This window comes from Tigriopus californicus, chromosome 5 (genome assembly GCF_007210705.1).
Source record: "Tigriopus californicus strain San Diego chromosome 5, Tcal_SD_v2.1, whole genome shotgun sequence".
NCBI lineage: Eukaryota > Metazoa > Arthropoda > Copepoda > Harpacticoida > Harpacticidae > Tigriopus > Tigriopus californicus.
In genome coordinates this window covers 11,822,387-11,843,250 of record NC_081444.1, presented here as the reverse complement: position 1 = coordinate 11,843,250, position 20,864 = coordinate 11,822,387, and the positions used below count along the sequence as shown (strand labels likewise).

The 20,864-nt window shown below is 39.5% G+C and overlaps 3 protein-coding genes across 3 annotated transcripts; all 3 read right to left on the bottom strand.

The window, feature by feature from the left end:
• Positions 1-287: 287 nt before the first annotated feature.
• LOC131880812 (uncharacterized) lies at positions 288-8,575 on the bottom strand. Its single transcript, XM_059227519.1, has 11 exons — positions 8,261-8,575; positions 7,789-8,146; positions 6,969-7,190; positions 6,687-6,901; positions 6,393-6,624; positions 6,241-6,325; positions 6,037-6,158; positions 5,181-5,931; positions 5,078-5,122; positions 1,350-1,522; positions 288-365 (listed from the first exon to the last, which is right to left on the bottom strand). The coding sequence occupies exons 1-8, from the start codon at positions 8,573-8,575 to the stop codon at positions 5,561-5,563; spliced, it is 1,920 nt and encodes a 639-aa protein (XP_059083502.1). The 3' UTR covers positions 288-365; positions 1,350-1,522; positions 5,078-5,122; positions 5,181-5,560.
• On the bottom strand, positions 8,416-11,258 carry LOC131881134 (uncharacterized). Its single transcript, XM_059227903.1, has 10 exons — positions 10,970-11,258; positions 10,383-10,772; positions 10,121-10,302; positions 9,879-9,982; positions 9,392-9,807; positions 9,250-9,331; positions 8,959-9,065; positions 8,805-8,887; positions 8,620-8,749; positions 8,416-8,556 (listed from the first exon to the last, which is right to left on the bottom strand). Exons 1-9 carry the CDS (start codon positions 11,235-11,237, stop codon positions 8,669-8,671), a joined length of 1,713 nt encoding a protein of 570 aa, XP_059083886.1. The 5' UTR covers positions 11,238-11,258; the 3' UTR covers positions 8,416-8,556; positions 8,620-8,668.
• Positions 11,259-15,678: 4,420 nt separating this feature from the next.
• Positions 15,679-18,736, bottom strand: LOC131880809 (sushi, von Willebrand factor type A, EGF and pentraxin domain-containing protein 1-like). The gene is made up of 7 exons (XM_059227515.1): positions 18,717-18,736; positions 18,186-18,289; positions 16,621-16,954; positions 16,438-16,541; positions 15,994-16,357; positions 15,799-15,932; positions 15,679-15,746 (listed from the first exon to the last, which is right to left on the bottom strand). Exons 1-7 carry the CDS (start codon positions 18,734-18,736, stop codon positions 15,679-15,681), a joined length of 1,128 nt encoding a protein of 375 aa, XP_059083498.1.
• Positions 18,737-20,864: the final 2,128 nt, after the last annotated feature.

Here is a 20,864-nt window from a genome sequence, read left to right as displayed (position 1 = left end):
CATTCAGAGCTTCATTCTCGAAAGAGTGAGGGCAAAAATAACCGAGGGATGTTTTCAATTTTGAACCAAGAAATTTGCCCGACAAATAAATAAGCTAGCTCTTGAGAATTTTTCCAAATCATCTCAAGTAAGTATTTTCAACTATTCAATCTAAAATCTTTGTTTTTGAATGACCAGCAGGTGATCCAAGTGACATTTGATCATCGGTTTCACTTATGAGGGTCCTAGTCGAGGACTGCTTGAAAGATGGTCCCAACTGTGCCGGCCAGGTATTTATAGTTGGTGCCGGAAACTGTGGTTAATATTCCAGGTCTCTTTCGGACCACCTTCTCACAAACGCGGAATTCATTGCCAATGCCCAAAGCCTGAAACGAAAAGTTCTTAGATCCATCATTGTACAGATCATGTAAGAATCGCCTCATTCTAATTTTTTACATCTTCGTCGGTCAGCTCTAAAATTTTGCCCCTGTTCAGTCGAATGCCAATAGAAAAAAATGGAAAAGGGCTTTCTGTTGTTGAACATTTGAGTGCACAATAAACTATTTGTGGAGTCTCAGGTATGTCTCAAGGGGGGCTTAGAAATCGACATAAATACTACGATTGACGACGTATGCTTCAAGCCATTAATTGGATTAAAAAAGTGCTGGCACACCCATGGGTACGTTTTGAAATCATAAATCAGCTATGGGAGTAACGTACAAATGTTTATGTAATAAGTTTTTTGATGAAAAAACTATTTCACACAATTTGAAGCATCATTAAGAAAATTATTGAAAATTTTACAGGCTGGTGCATTCATTGTTGCCTTGCAAATGTTGTCTACAAACTCAGAGTTCTGTTGTTGAGGTACATTATTTGAAAAGATTTCAAAATGTGTGTGATCGGGTGTTCAACGATTTCAAAATGGCCTCACGAAACAACTCATCGATCAAACATAACCAGAAATTGTCCTTGAGCGTGTTTTAAGGTAATTTATGTACCTTTTTCATCAAGAAACTAACTTGTTGTTCATTTGTGCTCGATTCCGTTGGTATTGGAATTTTCGAAAGTACCCATAATTGTGCCAAAAGTTTTTATGATCAGATAGATGGCATACGCTAACCAGTTTGAGAAAACATGTAAACCAGCATAAAAAGCAAAAGTTAAATCACTTTCAGTGTGCGAAATATGTATAAGCCCAGAGATGGAGAAGTTGTTCAACAAAATCAAATGTTTATCAACTGGTTTAGGGTCTATGCTCTTTCGATTTTAACTAAAGACCCTTCAAAATAACGCCTTGGGGTCGCTGAACCAAAGAAAGTGGCTACGTCCCTCCTTCTTATATAAGAGTGATGAACATTGTAAGTTACCGAGAGGAATTCTTGATCGGTTCTGAAGTCGCCTTTTTGATTTAATAGTAATTCTTCAGAGGAGGGAGCGTTGTCCTCACGCTCGCATTCAGAATCGGTGTTAGTGTCGGGATCACTCGGGACAAAGTAACTCTGTTCCACACGAGTTTTTTATAAAGCGGATTGGCCCTCCCCTACGAACAACGCCATCAAGAGGAGTCCAAAGATGAAAAACTTATTGCAAGGAATCATGACTTTTTGTCATGTATGTAAATTGGCTTTGTCTTATTTGTTGGCACGAGTGCCTTAATGTAGGTATCGAATACGTACAGGGTGGGGTATAGCCCGCCGTCCAAATTAATCTTGCTCTGACGACCAGACATTTGAAAGAAGTTGGGTGGAGCAAATTGTCATAAGTCAGGTTTTCATTTCAATATTTGTATTTTCAATATTTAAAGTGTCGTCATTTGCATCAAGTGATGAAGTAAAGATAATCAAAAGTTGGTCCTGACTTTTCAATGAGCGGGTTTGAGCTAAATATAAGCTGACGTATGGCCTTTTCTTGACTTGTTGCAATTAGCAGAATCTGGGGGTCCATAAAAAAGTTTGTCTTCTGATCTAAGCCAATTGGTTTCCCGTTGCTCAATCAAGTAATTTTGATCCTTACAAACTAAGGAATTATTCTCTTATCATTCAGTCAAATCATTTCGTTAGCTTCAGTTATCTGCCATTTTTGCCCATATCATTTTTGCTGATGATAGAAAGAACCGAAGTTCTTGATGTTTTACCAATATTGTGTATAATAACAAGCACAAAAATCGGCTGCAATAACATTAAGAGATAAAAAAGAGCGTTAATGATTTTGAAGTTGCCTTTTTAGGGATACTTAAAGCTTTCGGACCCTAATCCTCGTTTCTTTTTGAGTCCTCCATTTTGACCCGAAATGTATGGATTTGGTTAAGCCTTTCTTTGCAACAAGTAAAAAGAATGTTGCGATTTTTCAAATAAAAAGAAGGACACAGATCGTGACACACCCGGTGTTTCAGAAAAAAATGACCTCCATAGTAATTCAAAGAACTGCTATCGCACCTGGGTTAAGATTTCAAACAAGTGTCTTTTCCTATTGTGAACCCCCATTAACTAACGTAATGATTGATCAAGGCACGATGCACAATATCAGTTTGCAATTTGTAATCTGCAGTACAATAGCTCGATGCAATTTTTGCTATTGTCATCCCTTGCGCCCTTTGACGGATTTTAACTTTTGATCACATGGAGATTCTGGAAATTGCTCGTAACTTTTTTAGTTCAGAAGTCTACGGTTGAAAATGTTGAGTCTGAGATGCTAATTCGAGCTACTGCGTTAGCTCCAATCCTTTATAAATACCGTTGTATGTGAAATACAAAAACAGTAAGATGTTAGCCAATCTACTTACTGCTCCTTGAGTGGCCTTGCAGCCCTCATTGTGTTACACTGTTTCAATTTTCAACTTGATCAAGCGACTGGATCAAAAGTTGTGCCTTCTCAAACCTCATTACGTAGTACACAGGTACATAGCGACTAAGAATAAGCGGGGGACAACTTTAACTTTATGTATCGTCAAAACTGAGAATCTTACAGCATTGTATCAACTTCAAATTTGATAAGCAAACGCAGATGTTTAGAAAAGCTTCTTAATACATTCTCAATAAGCTCCCCTGACACTCAAACAGCATAAAGTCTTCCATTAACTGAATGGCAAGATGGACGGATGCTTTCAGGATCGAGATCGGCCCACTCAATCTCTAACGCTTGTTTGAGGAAACCGACACTGAAGGACGATTTGACCCCGACCTTCCCTCAAGAGTGGGCTCAATGGAAATGTCCATAATGTTGAGGTCTGGAGAGGTAGGGTGACCAAAATGTTACCCTTTAGCCGTGTGGTTTGGGGGCCTTCACACCGAGTATGAAGATGGGGTAGGTTTGAGGCCACTGGATGTTACAACACCCCACACCATGATGGAGGCTAGTTTTTGACGCAAAATATCTCTGGTTCACGGATTGTTCTCCAGGTTTTTGCCCAAAAGTTGCTCATTGGAAACATTGGAAACCAGTCATATCTTATGAATACTCTTATTCTACCAGATCGCATGAAGATGCTTCCAAAATTTCATCCAATTGCTAAACATCTTTGCTGTTTGCTCACTTTGAGGTTGTTCAGACTCTTTATCGGTTTTCGGGATGCTGAAATTGATGAAGTTCCATTTGATCGAGCCGAAATTTGAAATATGCAAGTGTAGGGACCTGGGGATAGTCTCCTTTGAAGACGAATTGAATATGTTGACTGAAATCTGAGTTGTTAATTCTTGACCTTAACCTCCTCGTCCACAACCCAGGCGATCATGGCTAATCAAACATTTTAGAATTGCACACAGAGCATAGCACATGAAAAATGCAGGCAAAGTTTTGCAAGGAATGAAGAAGCAATCCAATTTTGTTTCCATATGTGTGTATTTCAATATCAATAGTTTCCATGAGTGCTTAATAGAATAAACCAAAGAAATGAATAGCTGACTGAGTTCGGCGTAGATTTGAATAAGAGTTTTTAGAGGAAACGCTAACCATTACGGAAAGTTAATTAAGTTCAAATATTTTGCTACCAAGAAAACGATGGGGTGTGTGTAAGTTAACTTGTTGGTTAGATATGCCCGGGGTAATATTGGATATGTTCTGGTTATATCAAATGCGATTGACTGAATGTAAGAACCTAATTAATAGAGAGCAGATTTGAAAGTGAGACTTTGAGCCATGAAATGTCATTTAAATGTGATCACAGTATCAATAAAAAATGAAGAAAGTCGCAAAAAAGTTCAGAAAAAGTGAAAAAGTCTTCCAATTTTTAGATGTAACCACTCACCTCCGATAATTATGGTAGCAAAAGTAAGGTTTTATATGCAAAATATATGTACATATGCATATAAAGATCATATGCAAACACTTTGACGTTTGAGTCATTGAGCATTGAGTTGTTGGCACTGATGCGCTTGCAATGCAATTTGGAGTAGAATTAGGCATACCTTCATTTCTTATTCTCCTTCACAATTAGAAGTGTTGGATGATAAAAAAAGCTTCCTGGACGGTTCCAACATGTTTCAATCTTAGCTCTTATCAAACATAGCAACCCGGAACTTTGAAATGTCAAAAGCTTATTTTTCTGGATATTGCACTAACAACCTGATTTATTGTCTTCCTGATACAATGCCCAAAGCTTTCAATGGAAAAACATACTTATGGAGGCGCTACCAATTCTCCTGCCGTGTCAAGAACTGATTTTTCCGACAGCAATCTCATTTTGAAAGGATTTATGTAAAATTACTGAATTTTGAAAAATCTTGTTTTTGATTTCAATTTTTACTGATGTTTTAGTTTTTGAAAGTGATGAGATCTATTAAATTTCCTTGAACTCAAATGAAGGTGCTACGTAGAAGAAATGGTGATCTTCCAAGTCAAAGCAGGGGAAAATTGATATTTGAACAAAATGTTGCGGAAACAAATTTTTCAGTTAAAGAATAAAATTCTGTTTCAAATTCGCCCTCTACTAATCAAGAAAAACATAGACGATCAGAGCGTAAAGTAACGTTTCCAGTTCTACAGATCCTTATACATGGTTTCCCATTTTGCAGCTTATTCGCCAAATGAGTTTCCATGCAGCCTGCTTGAAATATTGCAAATCCGTCTAATCAATGCGTTTCAAATTGGTACTCCTTACCATAACATTTTTCTTGGGAACACGACTTCACGGATGTCAACGAAGCTGAAAAGATGTTTAACTCAAACAAAAGATCAAACATGAGAACCATTCATTTGCATACGATATACGCAGGTTGGCCAAATGTCAGGTGGCACAAATTGGCCGTCATCCAAGCATTTGAGACGAATTTCCGGTCGATGCAGCCAATCGTGGTCGAACACAAAATCTTTGGGACATTTGTAAGTGATGACGGTTCCAATTGGCACTGAAGGTGACTGGTGGGGTTCGATGAATCCAAGAAAGGTCAGCTCCGCATCTCCCTCAACTTGGACATGATCAAAAACAAATTCAGGAGTGGTCTCAGGTATTTTTATTGGCTCCACTGCCTCGCCGTCAATGTTGATTTCGAATTGAAATTCGTACGGAGCGTATTTGACAGTTATGGAAAACGTCCTACCAAAGTCAAAAGAGGATTCGACCTTCAAAGACTTGTCCTGGAAATTATGAAAGAGATGGTTTAGGATGAAAAAACGCCCAGCAAAACTCTGAGATGTTTTTACTCGCCTGATTTAATTCTGTTGTTACTGTCATTTGACTGTAATTAGGATCAAGTGAGAAGTGAAGCACATTTCTCTTGAATGCATCCACTAAAGTTAATTCGGGTTGAGCACTGAAGTCATCTCCACCTAATATAAACCCTTCAGCAAGCAGAATGGTTTTATCTCCAAATGTAGAGGGAACTAAAACCTTGGCGGGAACCAGAGGCTCATAGGCAGAATATGGCGTCTCAACCACCCAAGATGTATCCGGTTCTGGCGCGTAAATGAGTAGTGAATCTGGGTTTGGAGCAGGAACCAGATTGCAAGCAGACCCTAACAATGTATATCAGAATATCAAACGTTGGATCAGAATTGTACCACCTTAAGACTCAGTTGATTCTATCTCGTGTTATTAATCATTGGTAAAAAATGCCTCACATATGCAGCGGTCAACGTTATCAAGGTCCCAGGTTCGATTCCATTGACAAGTTATCTTCGAATAGTCGTACAACTCTCCGGTCTCTTGATTAAGAAATTGGGCGTTCTTGCCACACATATACCTGTAAGGGCAAATGAACAAATGCACCACCAAATAAGGGGTATAAGAAAGTCCAGTTGCAATTCGAGAAAGATATGTCTTACTCGACTTCAGTTCCATAGGACATATTGCCGTTCCAGATTCGAGATCCTCCTCTTGGTATGCCAGGGGGTGTCAAGCAATATGTGTCTGAATATTGATACATCATTTCTAATGGTTAGATTGCTATGAATAGGTTAAGTTCAATGATGCTTACTTGCTACACAATAAGGCCACGGATTTGGGACCTTGAATGTTCCATTGGTGAGGCATTCAACGGGCAAAATTTCGAGATCTCGATCGGTTTCGAACCAAAGACCAGCAGTCTCACAAGAATAGATTGCTGATTGGCCAAATTCGTAAGGAACATTGTTCCAATCCGACTTTAGACGATGATGACCATGAGGTATCGGTGGATTGATACACTGGTGCCAAGTACAAGGATCAATCTGGAAGACACTCGATGACTGCGAACACTGCTTTGACGTTCCAAGAGATGTCAGATATATACCTCAGCTTTTGGTGACCACTCTTGATTCCATTCACAATTGAACTCTTGTGTGTCGTACAACGTTTTGGTTCCATTGGCATGGGTTCTTTCGAGCTTCCGAGCGATTTTACATGAATACTCCAAAAGCATTCCATATTGTGCCGGTTGGCCTAAGCTCGTGTTCCAATTGTACACGTGATGCTCACTTGGCATTCCTGGATTAGGACAGATCCTCTCTGGCAATTGGTTTCAAGACAGAATAGAATCGTGAAAGACAACATGAATTCTACAAAAGGGCTTTACCTGATGGTTGGAAGCACTTTTTCCAGACCGTTGGTGCATTCCAGGATCCGTTTGACAAACACTGAATAGTGAAATTTTTGAGGTACTTGTCTTCCTCAAAGAAATATCCATCCTCGCAAACATAGACCACAGAATCATTGAAGGTCACTGTGGTCCCATTTTCGTACAGACTAACTATGTGGTGGCCCATTGGAGGCTGAGGTGGATTGATACATGCCACCCCTAGAAAAAGATGAGTAAAATCCTTCACTAAACGTCTCGAGCGAAACTGTTTATGACTATGAAATGATTGATTCATACATCAAAACACTTCTGTATTGCCCTATAGAAGCGAAGGGAAAACAAACAGCTGACGCCATTCCAATGAGCAAAATTATAGACAAGCTGCCCAGCCAACCAGCACCTTGCATATACTTATTTTGTCATTTATTTCAATTTGCAGGCATGTTGAACCCAAAGGTATACTGATATCGAGCCAAGATATTTGTACAGTGATAAAACCACACCAAAATTGACAACCTATTTTGAGTTTGACAACATTACTTTACCCAATGGGTGCAAATTCAATTTGATCAGGTGCTAGATGGCCGTTTATCTAAGTTCTCCCTCCACAAAATGCCCAAAATCAGGGTGCTACGTCACATTTTTCTTGAATTTCCTCGCCTTCACATGGCTAGTTAGATAAGACTGCACAACCAACATGTTAGTTTTGTTTTCCTTTTTCACGCAGTAAACTCCATTATTTTGTTATTACTCTGTTTGCATGTAACACCTCCTTTGTTCAGCTAGCACATGAATGTTTAACCATGCAAACACTTACATACACAAGGAGCCATATCATTATCCCAATCACCATTGAACTGACAAGTTCGAGTTAAGATCTGTGTCAAACTTCCATTGCTCCACTGGAACTTTCTGGCCAACCCACATTCGTATTCCACTTGAGCATCAAACATCTGGACCGAGGCTTCGGGCATGAAATCACCTGAGCTCTGGCTTTTGGGCATCCATAAGAAATTAGCATTAGTCTCTGTGCAAGACACATCCACAATGCAAAGCATCTCCTCTTGATCCGTTTGGAAGTCTAGTGTGATCTTGTGCGGATTCCTGACTACCGGTTCATCACCTAAATTCCAGGCAAATTGGTTCTTTCTGCTTGGATCCATGGTGACTACGGTCTAAAATTAAGGCGTAGGTGACATTTGTAAGTAAACTTGTTCACTCAATTCACACTTGTCCAATGTAAAGAACTTGGTATGGCTGTAAGACTTCTGTACTATTATATTCCTCACCTCTGAAGTGACATCTTGGACCGTGGTTAAATTCAGAGTTAATGGACCTGGCCATGGGGAATTAACGATTACGTTTAAATCGGCTCGGAAAAGGCCAGAGCCTTCGTTAAACCTGAGTTTATCGGCTCTTATTTCAATGACAGGACAAGAATGAGGGATGATTAATTTGGGAGTGCTGAATCGTCCCAGACATTCGCCAAAGTAAGCGACCCCTGGACGGTTTAGACGCACATCGCCGTCCCATGTGGAACCACCGGGGATCACGGGCTGGGCCACCGGAGCCTCACAGAAGTTCGCTATAACGGAGTTGATCATCAATTGTCAACTGAAGATTAGTGCACCATTTTATATAAACTCACTGGTAACGCATTCCAGATCAGGAAAATCTTCGAATCGACCCGAGGGCAATCACTTTAAAGGGACTTGTTGAGATGATCCAGGTGTCCGATCCTTGAGCTTCATCCCGTTTCGGCAACGATAGTTTAACGCCTAAGTGAAACACATGACGAATACATGAAGTACATGAAATCTTTCAAAGACCAACCTTGTCAATCGGAAGTGGTTCCTTATCCCAATAATCAATTTCAAAGCCTGGAGGGGCCATTGGCGGATCTTTACAGTGGGTAACTATGAATATGCCAATATGTGAGCCCATTAACACTGAGTAGAAGGCAAGTTTCATCTCAGTTAAAATCTACCTGTGCACCTAAATGGGTCGGGAGAACCATCTCTTTTCCACGTTCCGTTCCATTGGCAAAAATAAGATACGGAGTGACTTTTTTCAAACCCGATATCACATTCGTAACTGGAAAACGAAAATATCCATACGTATTATTCATTTGGCAAATGCATCGAAGACTGACGAGCTGAAGGAGATTCGATCAGGTCATCTGGGATTCTCATTTCTTTTTGAACTGGAACAGGTTTTTTTAATTTCTCCCAAAAAATGATTGTCAGTACTCACTTTGAGTTCAACAATTAAGTCTTACCTGAAATTGGAGAGGAATTGACCTTTTCTGCCTTCTTCATGGTGCTTTAAAAGCTCGGTTTCATCTGTCAAAACGTCACTGGCTAAAAGTCGACAAAACTTTCTAAGGTGCCATTTAAAGGATTAGCTTTTTGACTACAAACCTTTGAAATTCTTGGGTCTTAGTCTCATGTCAACTTGCGGAATATATCGTCCTAGTCCTCTGAAAGTTCGCCAAAATACTTGTTGCTCAAAGAAATCAGAAGTTTGGTCATTCCTTCCAAAAATGTTAGCTCGAGTACAAGTTCCATCCAGGTCCGACATCTCTTTCAACCAGCCACTCGCCATGTGCTTTTCATTACATGGAGAATTGGCCTTCAATGAGAAATTGGATCCGTTCTGATCGCTAAAAGCATCGCCCGCTTCAGACAGTCCAGTCGAGTTTTGAAAGTCCTTGAGCGTTAACTGATAATCCAAAGAGCTATCTGCGATGGAAAAGGTTTGGTAATGCGCTTGGGACCATTTTCCATCTAAATCCCACAAGTTCACAATAAGCTCATGGTCGGTTCCACCAACAATGCTGAAGAAGAGACCAAAATACGAAATGCTCAAAGTCGGTTTTTCAAATGTCAGGAAATGCAGAACACAAACTTGTAGAGATTCTCCAGTCCTATCCAATACTCATTGCTCTCGTTGTTGTTGTCTGAGGCGATGGCTTGATATTCTCTCATGTCATTCGTGCCATCAAAGTAATGCTGTAAAAACAAGTACGGCGAATGGTTAAATTGATCAAGTTGTGATACGATATATAATATCAGTCAATTTTTTGAGTAAATTTTTTTTGCTCCCCTCCCTCAATTTTTTCGTATTTGACTTTGATTATAATTGGCTACCTTTTGGTCCGTTGTCAAGCCGTTTTTTCCGCGAAGGAGTATGCTCGTCCATCCTAGCTCACACCAAACTCGAACAGCCTTTGATGGACTTCTTTCTCCACTCGGATCGATCAGAAACGATCCACTGTGATGGAACCCCAAGCGATACATTTCCGAGCAATCCTTCACATTTGGTATCAAATCTGGATATGTTGAAACATGAAGCGGCACGATGGGTTACCAACCAGCGACAATATTTCGAAACTATTGATAGTGATCTTACCCAGATCGGAAAAATGAGGAATGACCTCAATGATTTCGTTAGTGCTCAGCTCTGATTGGATTTGAAGTTGCCGCACAGAATGTGGATGTTTGAATATCCAAGTGATGGCCAAGTCTGAGACTCGCGTCTCCTTGATTGCCAACTCTCGGAAAGAGCCTTCATCCGAGCTCGACTTGTATTGCAAACTGAACCCTGAACTTCCAGATTTGAAGAGAATTGTCACTCCATCCACATAATGGTTCTCTGCCATATCAATATGGATCTCTTGCCCGGTGAGAGTGATTGAGCTCTCCAGAGATCCGTCCATGAGGAAGTCGAAAGGGACGCCATTTACAGAATTGTCCGATGGATTGGCCGTGATAATGAATGTGGACGAGTTAACGTACCTGCCTGTAATGAAGTGTCAATTTGAGAATAAGAATTGCACTTCGTCAGGATGAACAGGCTTTCATGATTGCAATCATCCCTTGCAAGTTCTGTAAGCTATTGATTTGAAGGGCCAATGGTCCGTGATGAATTGAAAAGAACACCAAAGAAAACATTTCGGAGCAAAGCAACCTTTTCATCCTACATTTTTTTCCACTTACCACAAAGCGGCAACCCTATGGCTGATTTTGGATCTCGTTCAAGCTTCAGTTGTCCACTCGGCCTAAAGCACTGATCCTCCATCAAAGAAAACGAGAAGAAATGGCAATTCGGATCGTTTTGACATAACCTCAAACACCCTCCCGGATTGGTCGAACTTTGTGGCAAATCTGAACTGCCAGTTACTCTATATCCTCTCCAAAAACAACCGCCTATGATAAACACCCACCGCAAAAATTTATTCATCAGTATCAAAATATGAGTGGACATTACACTAGTGAAAATGTGCTTGCCTCTCAAAGTGAACTCCGATCTTTTTAGATATCCACCGTCCGTGGTCTCATCAGGAACTGGAGCTTCACATGAGGTAGCTAGAACAGTGGACGTTCATAACTGTCACCATTTTGTGGGATGAACAAGGTAGTGCAAAGATACCGAGTACTTACTTCTCATACAGTCTGGGAATGGTATGGTATTACTATAGTTGCCTATAGATTCCTCACAAGGCAAATTGAATGTCCAAGATCTTTGCTCATTGGCCAGTAATCCAGCCTTTCGGCATTGATACGTTGCTGATTGGCCGAAAAGAATGGGGCCATTGGGAGGAACCAGCTCTAAGTCATGGCTGGGATCAGGCGTTGGAGGGAAATCGCAACCAATACCTACAATCGCGAATGAAATTGCTCTACCACTTTTTATAAACTTAATAGGTTATGGTTTATATTTGTTGTGTAAAACGGTCAAATTTAGTTTTGATTTGAATATAAGGTTTAGCTTTATTAAAAAGTGACCTCTCAATTGTTCAAGAGATTGTGCAAAAGCCACCTTCTTCTTGGTGTTGTAATGAAATTGCAAAACGAGCAAAAATGTTCTTTACAAAGATACTTACGACTTCGCAACCAACTTTATTTGACCGATCAGACCAAAATACGTACGTCTCCATAGAGACGAAAGTAAATACTTCTGCTTATTCAGGCTTCCTTTTCAGCCTAATACTTACCGGTAGCATGTAGTATTTGGGGCTCATCATAGTATTTTATTTTTTATTTTTGTTTTTCACGGGCTTTTCTAACCGCTACAGGGAATGTAATCCCCAGTACTATTAAAATGAAAGATTATAGTTCGTCTATCTATTAGCTTTCAATCTTTATATGATATCTGGTCTACCAACGAATTTGATTTGGCAGACCGAGCAAGTCCCTGAAGGTGCTCTCAAAACGCACATTGAGCCTCTACGGTCACTAGAATTGACCCTAAATCCTGGGTTGGGACAAAGCTCATGGATGCTGTTGAAGACGTACATTATCAGATACCTTTCGTACCTTCCCTGAACACTGTACAGTCCCAACTTTTTTAGTCACTCCCAATACGAGAGCTCTCTCATTCCTGTGATGTTCCTAGTGTAACATCTTTGGACTTGTCCGACCACGGTGTTCAAAAAGCCCTATCAAGTTTCCAGAGAAATTCCCAAACACAAATTGGCATTTTTCTACCTCAAGAAGTCATAGGGAACAACTTCAATTTTATTGTTTTATGGAATTCTAGTCCACATAAAAAACTCACATACCTAAAAACATTATAAAAACTAAGATTTTCAAAAACCTACTCAATGTAAATTAGAAGCACACTTAGTTAGCTCTTGAATGTAATTTACGATATCATCTAATTCACCGCTACTTAAGTTACATCGGATTTAGTGGTCCAAATTTCATCGTTTTTAGCCCCAAAATGCCCCGGCTATATGTTAATTCAATTTCCCAAAAATATAATATCGATTTTCACTATCGCAAAAATGAAAGATTATTTTTCCATTTCTTGCATAATTTCAAATTAAGTTAAAACCTTGTACAACCATATCTAAAACCCTCAAAAAGCAGATTTTTGAAAATTCATTTTTAAAAGCGTCCAAGGTACATTTAGTTGAGTGGTCACTGAAAATTTCACAAATATCAATCAAGCCTTAAAGAAGCTATTTTCAATCAGTTTCAACAAAGTCTTCAAGAAACGACAAAATCTATAACATTGTCTGTTGTATGTACCGTCTTCAGAATTCAAGTGAATGCATAACTAAGTGTACACATGATATGATGATTGTAAAACACATTTTCAAAGATTACACTTTTAGTGTGTTTTAAGTGACATTATACAGCATTTTTAACTATTGTGAGACTATGTAAGAAGAGGAAAAGTATTCTTTTGTGTTTGTGATATTAAAAATCGATATTAATTCTTTCGGAAATTGAATTAACATATAACCGGGGCATTTTGGGGCTAAAAGCGATGAAATTTGGGCCATTAAATTCCATGTAACTATGAAGCGGTGAAACAGATGATATCATAATTCATATTCAAGAGCTAACTAAATGTGCTCCCAACTTACATTGAGTAGGTTTTTGAAAATTTTAGTTTTTATAACGTTTTTAGGTATGTAAGTTTTTTATGTGGGCTAGAATTTCATAAACCAAAAAAATCAAAATTGTTCCCCATAATTTTCTGAGAGAGAAAAATGCCAAGATGTGCTTGTGAATTCCCATCGAAACTTTAAAGGGTATGTTTACCACTGTGCGACCTTTGGCAAACCTGCTGAACTCATTGGAGCCCAAATGGGTGAACCATATTCAAGATGTGGTTGAACAATCGACTTGTACAGAGTTAGCATCGTGATGCTGTCTCTGGACTTAAATAGGCGATATATCCAACCACACATTTGAAAAGCTTTACCCACCTTCAACTGGATATGCTCATCGAACTTTCCATTATTTTGGAGACTACACCTAAATCTTTCATAGATGAGACCTGCCCAATATCTTTACCTCCATTATCTACGAGTGGAGTATTCAAAGGAGTTGACCCGAAGGTCATTGAGCAGAATTTCATTCCGTTCAGGGCCATATTACTCTCAGTTACCCAAGAATAGATTATTTTTAGGTCCTTTGCAAGGCTAGTGCAATCTTGGCGATTCTTACCAGATACTAACTTTGCAGCGTCAGCATAAGAAGAGAGACTAGCAGTAATACTAAGCTTTTGATGTGGGGCAATGAATATTGTTAAATTAAGAGGCCTTAGGATGGAACCCTGGGAAACACCTAACTTGACATCATGTATGTCACTAATATATCCCTCAACCTTAACAATTTGCTTCCTATCATGAATGAAGCTTCTTATCCAATTGAGAACCTTGCCATGGATCCCAATGTCATGAAGTCTTTTCAACAAAAGGCCATGATCTACTTTATCAAAGGCCTTGGCAAAATCAAGATAGACAACATCAACTGACTCGTGCCTTTCCAGTCCCTCAATGACATGCTCTAAATCCTCAATCAGTAGGGTAACCGTGCTAAAATGTGCTCGGAACCCGTGCTGGCTAGGAGGAAGAACTTCATTGACCTCAAGAAATTCAATAAGTTTGGACTTCATGATCTTCTCAAACACCTTCGCAATATTCGAAGTGAGAGAAATCGGCCTGTAATTACTGGGGAGCGACTTATCTCCCCCTTTAAAAATTGGAACAACATGAGCTAACTTTAGTGAAGATGGAAACTTGCCCTGATCCAAGATGCAGCGCATCAAGTACGAGAAAACAGGAGCGAGAACCAGTGAGCATCTCATCAGAAACTGAGATGTCACACCATCAGGACCAGGAGAGCTGGAAAGCCTCAAGTCCCTTATGGCCTCTAAAGCATCTTGATCTGTGACTACAAGATCATCTAAACGCTCAGCTTGACTAACCATGTCAATCTCAACAGACTCATCTTCAGAGCAATGAGCTGTTGCTTCCGAACTCAGTGGGGTTGAAAACACACTAGAGAACTGATCTCCAAGCATGTTAGCCATAGTCTCTACATTGCTAATGGCTGCCCCATCAACCTCAAAAGGCCCAACAGAGTGTTTCATTTTTCTCTTAGAGTTCGCATAAGAGAAAAATGCCTTCGGATTCGACCTGACCTCCTGAACCACCTTACTCTCAGTTTGTAACTGGTCATATTCGATGGAGGCCTTAATCTTACCCTGAACTACGTCCAACTTTTTTTGGAGACTAGCCACAATTACTGGATTCGAAGTGCTCTTCAGCCTTTTTGCTAGTTTGCAACTCTTTTTGAGCAAAGCCTTCCTATATTTTGGAATTTTTGTCCGTGTACCACCTATCGGAACACATTCAGAGATTGCTAAACTGGAGCAAACTTCCTTAAAAACTGAAACTAACTTATCAATGGCTGCATCGATGGACGATTCCTATTTCAGAATTGAAATCAGTACAAGTTCTTCTATTTCTATAATCAACGGCCAATGTTCATCTTTCAACTTGCATTTAGCCAGACCGACCTTATTGGCCGGTTTTACTCTATTTGCAGTCAATTTGAAATTGTTTCATTTTGAAAAATAATGACTTGTTATAAAATTCCTTCACTCAGACTTTAACCATATCCAAGGTCGACGTCATCCCCTGGACAGAGTCAGAAGGGCGGGAGAAACATTACTTTTATCCAAATGAATGGAATGCATTTTTCTTCTCACAAATTGGGCTCTTGTTGACTAAAAGCAGGAATTTACCAAATTTTGACTCAATCAAACGCAAACGCCTGAGTTCAAATGCTAATAACTTTTGACACAAATCTTCGATTGAGCTCAACACTAGCCAATGTTTTCCGAGTCAACAAAAGCCCTGCTCTTGTGAAAGGAAATGCATTTGATTGATTGGGAGAAAGGTGCCTCATTTCCCCCCATAACTGTCACTGTCCATTGTTGAGTTCGTTGTCATATCTAACATGTTCAAAGAGTCTAAATGAAGAAGGAAGGAATCAAAGTTAATGTTTTTGAACTGAGCACTCACGTTCACATTTGAAATCACTGGCAGGGCTTGCCCAGAGCCGATTGAATAAGCATACAGTGGTAAGTGTCCCCCTTGGAATGTCTTGGTTGTCACCGGCCCTTCGTAGCGCAAACTCCTTGGGACTGCACTCGTATCTAAAATGAAAAAAAAATCGGATGGGTCTTTCACAATCAAAACGTGTCCGCTTTCTCCTACCGGATTCTATCCTTGTAAATAAATGTGCCATTAGATAAAGCAGAACTAACAATGGACACGACCAGATTCGGAACCACGGGAAGGTAAGGATCCACGCATTTCTTTTGGGTGGTACAAAGTGGAAATTCTGTAATGGCTGGGTAAACTCCACCGGGCAAACAAGGCACACTGAAGCTTTTATTTAAAGCTTTCTTCTGGTCCTCGAAAAAGCCCCCATCTGCACATTGAAAAGTCAAAGATTCGCCAATAGGAATGCCCACATTGTCCATGGTGTTGGCGCTGGAATACGTATTTTTGTTGGCGATGAATTCGTACTTTCCAGATGCACTTGGAACGCTTGGAACTCCGCCCACACAATGGGTTGCTTTGAATAGAATAAAAAATTAGCATGGCACAAGGACTTTCCTGTAGGCGAGAAATTGAACGACGTTATCTCTTTCTTACGAACACAAGCTTCGGTAATATCGGTCCAAAGGTTGACATCGTAACAACTCCGCTCTTCAAACTGTTGTCCATTAGCGAATTCGAAGAATTGATCGCATTCATACCTAAAAACATTCCAATTTATCTCAGAAAGAAGCAATGCAAGCTCACAAGCAAGTACAGTAAATCTGGCCATTCTCTTACTGCACTTTTTCGTCCTTGCCAAAAATGTTCTTTGAAAGTGGTTGAAGATGACCATTCTCCACGTGGGAATCACTAGGAGGCTCACATTCTACGGGAATCACACATTGGGGCCAAATAAGCGGATATGCGTATGTTCCGTTCTCCAGACATTGAACGGCCAGCTGATTTTTGGTGGGATCGGTGCTAAGCACTTTGGGGGGCTCACAATGATATTCGATATTCTCCTTCACTTCGGTTTTATGATTTCCATAGTCTGACTGAGGAATTTCTTTGTCATCAAAGATTTGGAAGCCTTCGGCTGTTTTATCGACCAATGCTTGTGCACAATGAGTGGCTGCAAAAGGAATTCACCACGACACTGTTAACGGCTCCCAAAACGTCAACAGCTATTGATGAGGGTACGAATGGAGCGCCTGTTCAAGGAGTTAGTAATATCACAGCATTTATGTGTCTAACCATCAAGTTTTCAGAGTGTCAATATTCAACTTGAAAATATTAGGACAAAGCAAGATGTTAGAAAGAGCTTGTGAAAAGTGGCTTGGTCAAAATTATAAATTATGTATCATTTGGCACGAAATTAGCATTCAATTCCATTTAGTGTGAGGAAGGAATGGTTATGCTAACATATGCTTTCATTTGTTTAAGCATCACACCTCTGCCATTGACGCATTAAACAACTCAATGGATTTTTTCTTCGATATATGTTGCAATTCAGACATGAAGGTCCTCAGAGAGGGCTAGTCTAGAGAAAAAGGGGAGAGCATACTTATTACTTCCCGCTTTCTTTTTTGGCTTCCGTCCTCTTTGAACGCCCTGCCGTACTTGCCTTTTGGATTTAACACGCCACTTTCTGTAACTCGGAGCGTGACTCCTAGATGGCGGGACAACAGCACCATCAGAAAAACGACATCATGGCCAGATTATCGTGATTACTTTTCACCTTGAGCCTTGAAAGATTGACTCCGCCCTGTCCTTCAAAACTCATTAGAATCAGTATTTGTCTTGAATTCCGGACCAATCCTATGTTCAGGGGCTTCTTAGACCGGCTAATACCAACTCGTGTGTAAGCTTTTTAGTATGTACTAGCAAGTACATAGAAGAAAATATCCGGTTAGGCAGGCACTATGGTTGCAGATGATTGGAAGTAGGAGTAGATATATATTGGAGGATAAGCATTTACATTAAGAAATATATATGTCCTTACAATTGTGTACAAAAGGACTATTAATGAATAGATCAGTCTCTACTGACTACTTGACTCAAGCGAACATCTGGCTCCCCTTGATCCCATTGTCGTTACTCTCGCAACTTTGAGTTCGACTAACTAACTAGCTTAGGTCTCTCGCTATAAAGTTATGATAAAGTATCAAGACTTGTAAGTCAACCTCTCAACGTCATATGAACCATTTTTGTGACCAAGTGTACCACTTTATACACTGCGAGGTGTCTTTAGTAGACTGTTTCAATAATCTCAATGAACTCAAAGTCCGAGATTGCGCTCGGAAGAAAAAAATCATTCATGTCAAATTAATCATCAAAAATTCAATGTTATCAGATTCACTTACCGATACATTTACCATCGAGTTGAGTCCACGTGCCGTCATTTTGACAAATGATCGTTTTGCTCCGGCTGTTGTCAGAAAACTTGAAGTTCTCATTGCAAGTGTAACTAAAAAAGATAGTGTTATGTCAAACCAGATCGAAAGAATGGGGGATTTATGATCAATAATATGCTCAAGGATGTCGTGATTGACATCAAAATCAGGACATCTTTGTCATAAAACATTGTCCTTATTCTAGAATTATCTAATTCCTTAAAACTATCCGTTCGTAATAATTATGGATTGATGATAATTTGAGATGAGCGAGCGAGCGGTAATGTCCCGACTTCCCCGCCCTTCAAAGTTATGTCAGACCAATTTTGTTGGATATTTCTTGGACCACTCGCTTCATATCAATTTCCCATAGTAGGTAGGTTGTGGTGAGCAAGCCCACTCGTCACCACCTCTGTCTTCCCCAAGGACAGAATCAACTTTGAATACGGACGGATCAAACTTGAGCAAAGTCGACGAAAGCTCGTCTCCCCCGTCTCTTACATTATTAAACCTCTAACCATTATGTCCGTAAAATAGAAAGAGAGGATCAATGGGGTCAAATGTTCAACTGCCAGAAACACAATGGCATTTAGAAAGGCAATACGAACAATGCCCTTTTCATGAGGGACTCCGAAAAAAATTGATTAAATGATTAAACATCTATTTTGAANGGCGTATTAGCACAAATTTTCCAAAAAATGACGATTTCTTGTTCAAGCAGTCTTAAAATTCCGCCTTTTCTCTCAACATGTTTCATCGACGATCATTGAAATTGAAGCCGGATGTATATTTTCTCAATTTGTTACATTTTGAAGCTTGGATGAGGCGGCATTCTTTTCGGAAATTCATGGGAAATTCAGCCTTGCTATTGGCTTAGGACTTCATGAATACCTTTCTTGACAAAGTTTATTAGGCTAGATGTTTGCCAAGTAAATGGAAATACAAAATAGAAGAACCTTTCCTTGGGAAAAAGGTAAAAAATGGCTAAGGGGTAAAATGGAATGTACTTCTGGAGGTAACTTTATTTACATATGGTTGTTAATAAGGTGCTAAAGAAATAATGAAATAGTTTCAAGCGTTCATAGTATTTCGATTTTTTACCCAAAGAGGAGGACGCGGACACATTAAAAAAGTTAACATCACAACTTTTGGGAATTCAATTTAGCTTGAATCAACAAATTTGCAATTCAATAAAGCAATAACTAGTGTGTTCTGCATTGACACAGAAGTGCAAAAAATGATCCATTGTATGAAGCCCACTTTCGATCCAATTTGCACTAAATGTGACGTGCCATGAAAGCGATTTCTTTTACGGACATTATGTGACCCAGGTCACTAATTATACATAAAAATGTATACAGAACTAGCCAAAAAACACAAACGCATTATAACTAAATAAAGAGTAATCAGCCCAATCGGCCCGTTATTTGGTGCAGGCTGAGTCACAAAGCGCCCTCTGAAGTACAGAAACAAGTACAACACCGGTTATAGACGTCATTGCCTCCCGACTCTGCCCAACTCGACCTTAAGGCCGTCAATGCCAACCTCAACATTTTACTCAAGCAATACTCCAATGCTCCTTTACGTCAAGGATGCATTGCATTGATGGATTTCGCATACGAAACTGCGCCCCTTACCACTGAGTTGGCAAATTTGGGGAACAGGATCTTTTCGTAAGCAACGTCCGGACAAAATGTATTCTTCCCGGTCAAGAAAATGTTATCACTAGAGATGGGGGAAAATTGCTATCATATATGTCGAATACTCAATGCTATAATTTGCTAATCTGCATATTTTTGCCTATTTTATCATTTATCAATTTTCTTTGCATGTTTTGAGTATTTTGGGAGATGGAGTACATTCTATCAATCAAAATATGTCTGCACATATTCTTGGGAGATCATTGGCTCACTTTTCAATAGAGAAGTGGCACTAAAAAAACAAAGTACAAGTCATATGAAAAAAAGACTTTTTTGACTTTTGAAAAACTGGATTTTAAAAATCGAAGATTCAAAAGTAGCAGATATATTCAGCTTTTTCTGTCTCAAAAAAAATCTTCAATTGAGGTGAATAAGTAAAGTAAAAATGTGGTATTTTATAACAAGAACATACTAGATGAGCAATTTCTTTCTAAAATAATTGACCCAGGACTGTTATGCAATCTCTTAAGAAAAAATTGTTATGCCCCAAAATTTCAAATGATCTCCCAAAAAACTGTCGTGACGAGCTATTCCTTTTCTCGTTTCAATGTCCCTATTGATGTGTCGAACCCATCAAAGTTAATTTTTGGCTGATCTTATGCCCCAGCTCCTTACCACCATTGGGAATGCAATCACCAAGAGTCCAAGACGAAAAGTTTATAATTCTCATTGAACTCTACATTAAAAAGTTATCTGATCCGCCAAGAAATTGTAATTGGTGGGACTAGCTGCTAGCCCTTGAAATTAGGGCAGGTTTGAAATTTTGTTCAAAAACTTCTGACTTAAAACCTACTAAAACAATGAACTTATCCATATTTCTTACATATTTTACAGGGAAGCTATTTGAACGACATAAGGTCTGCTTTCAACGGTGGGATTTGAACCCACGCCATTTTAGGAGGAGATTCTTCCCCCATGTATGCCCCAAACTCAGTTTCCAAGTCATTTT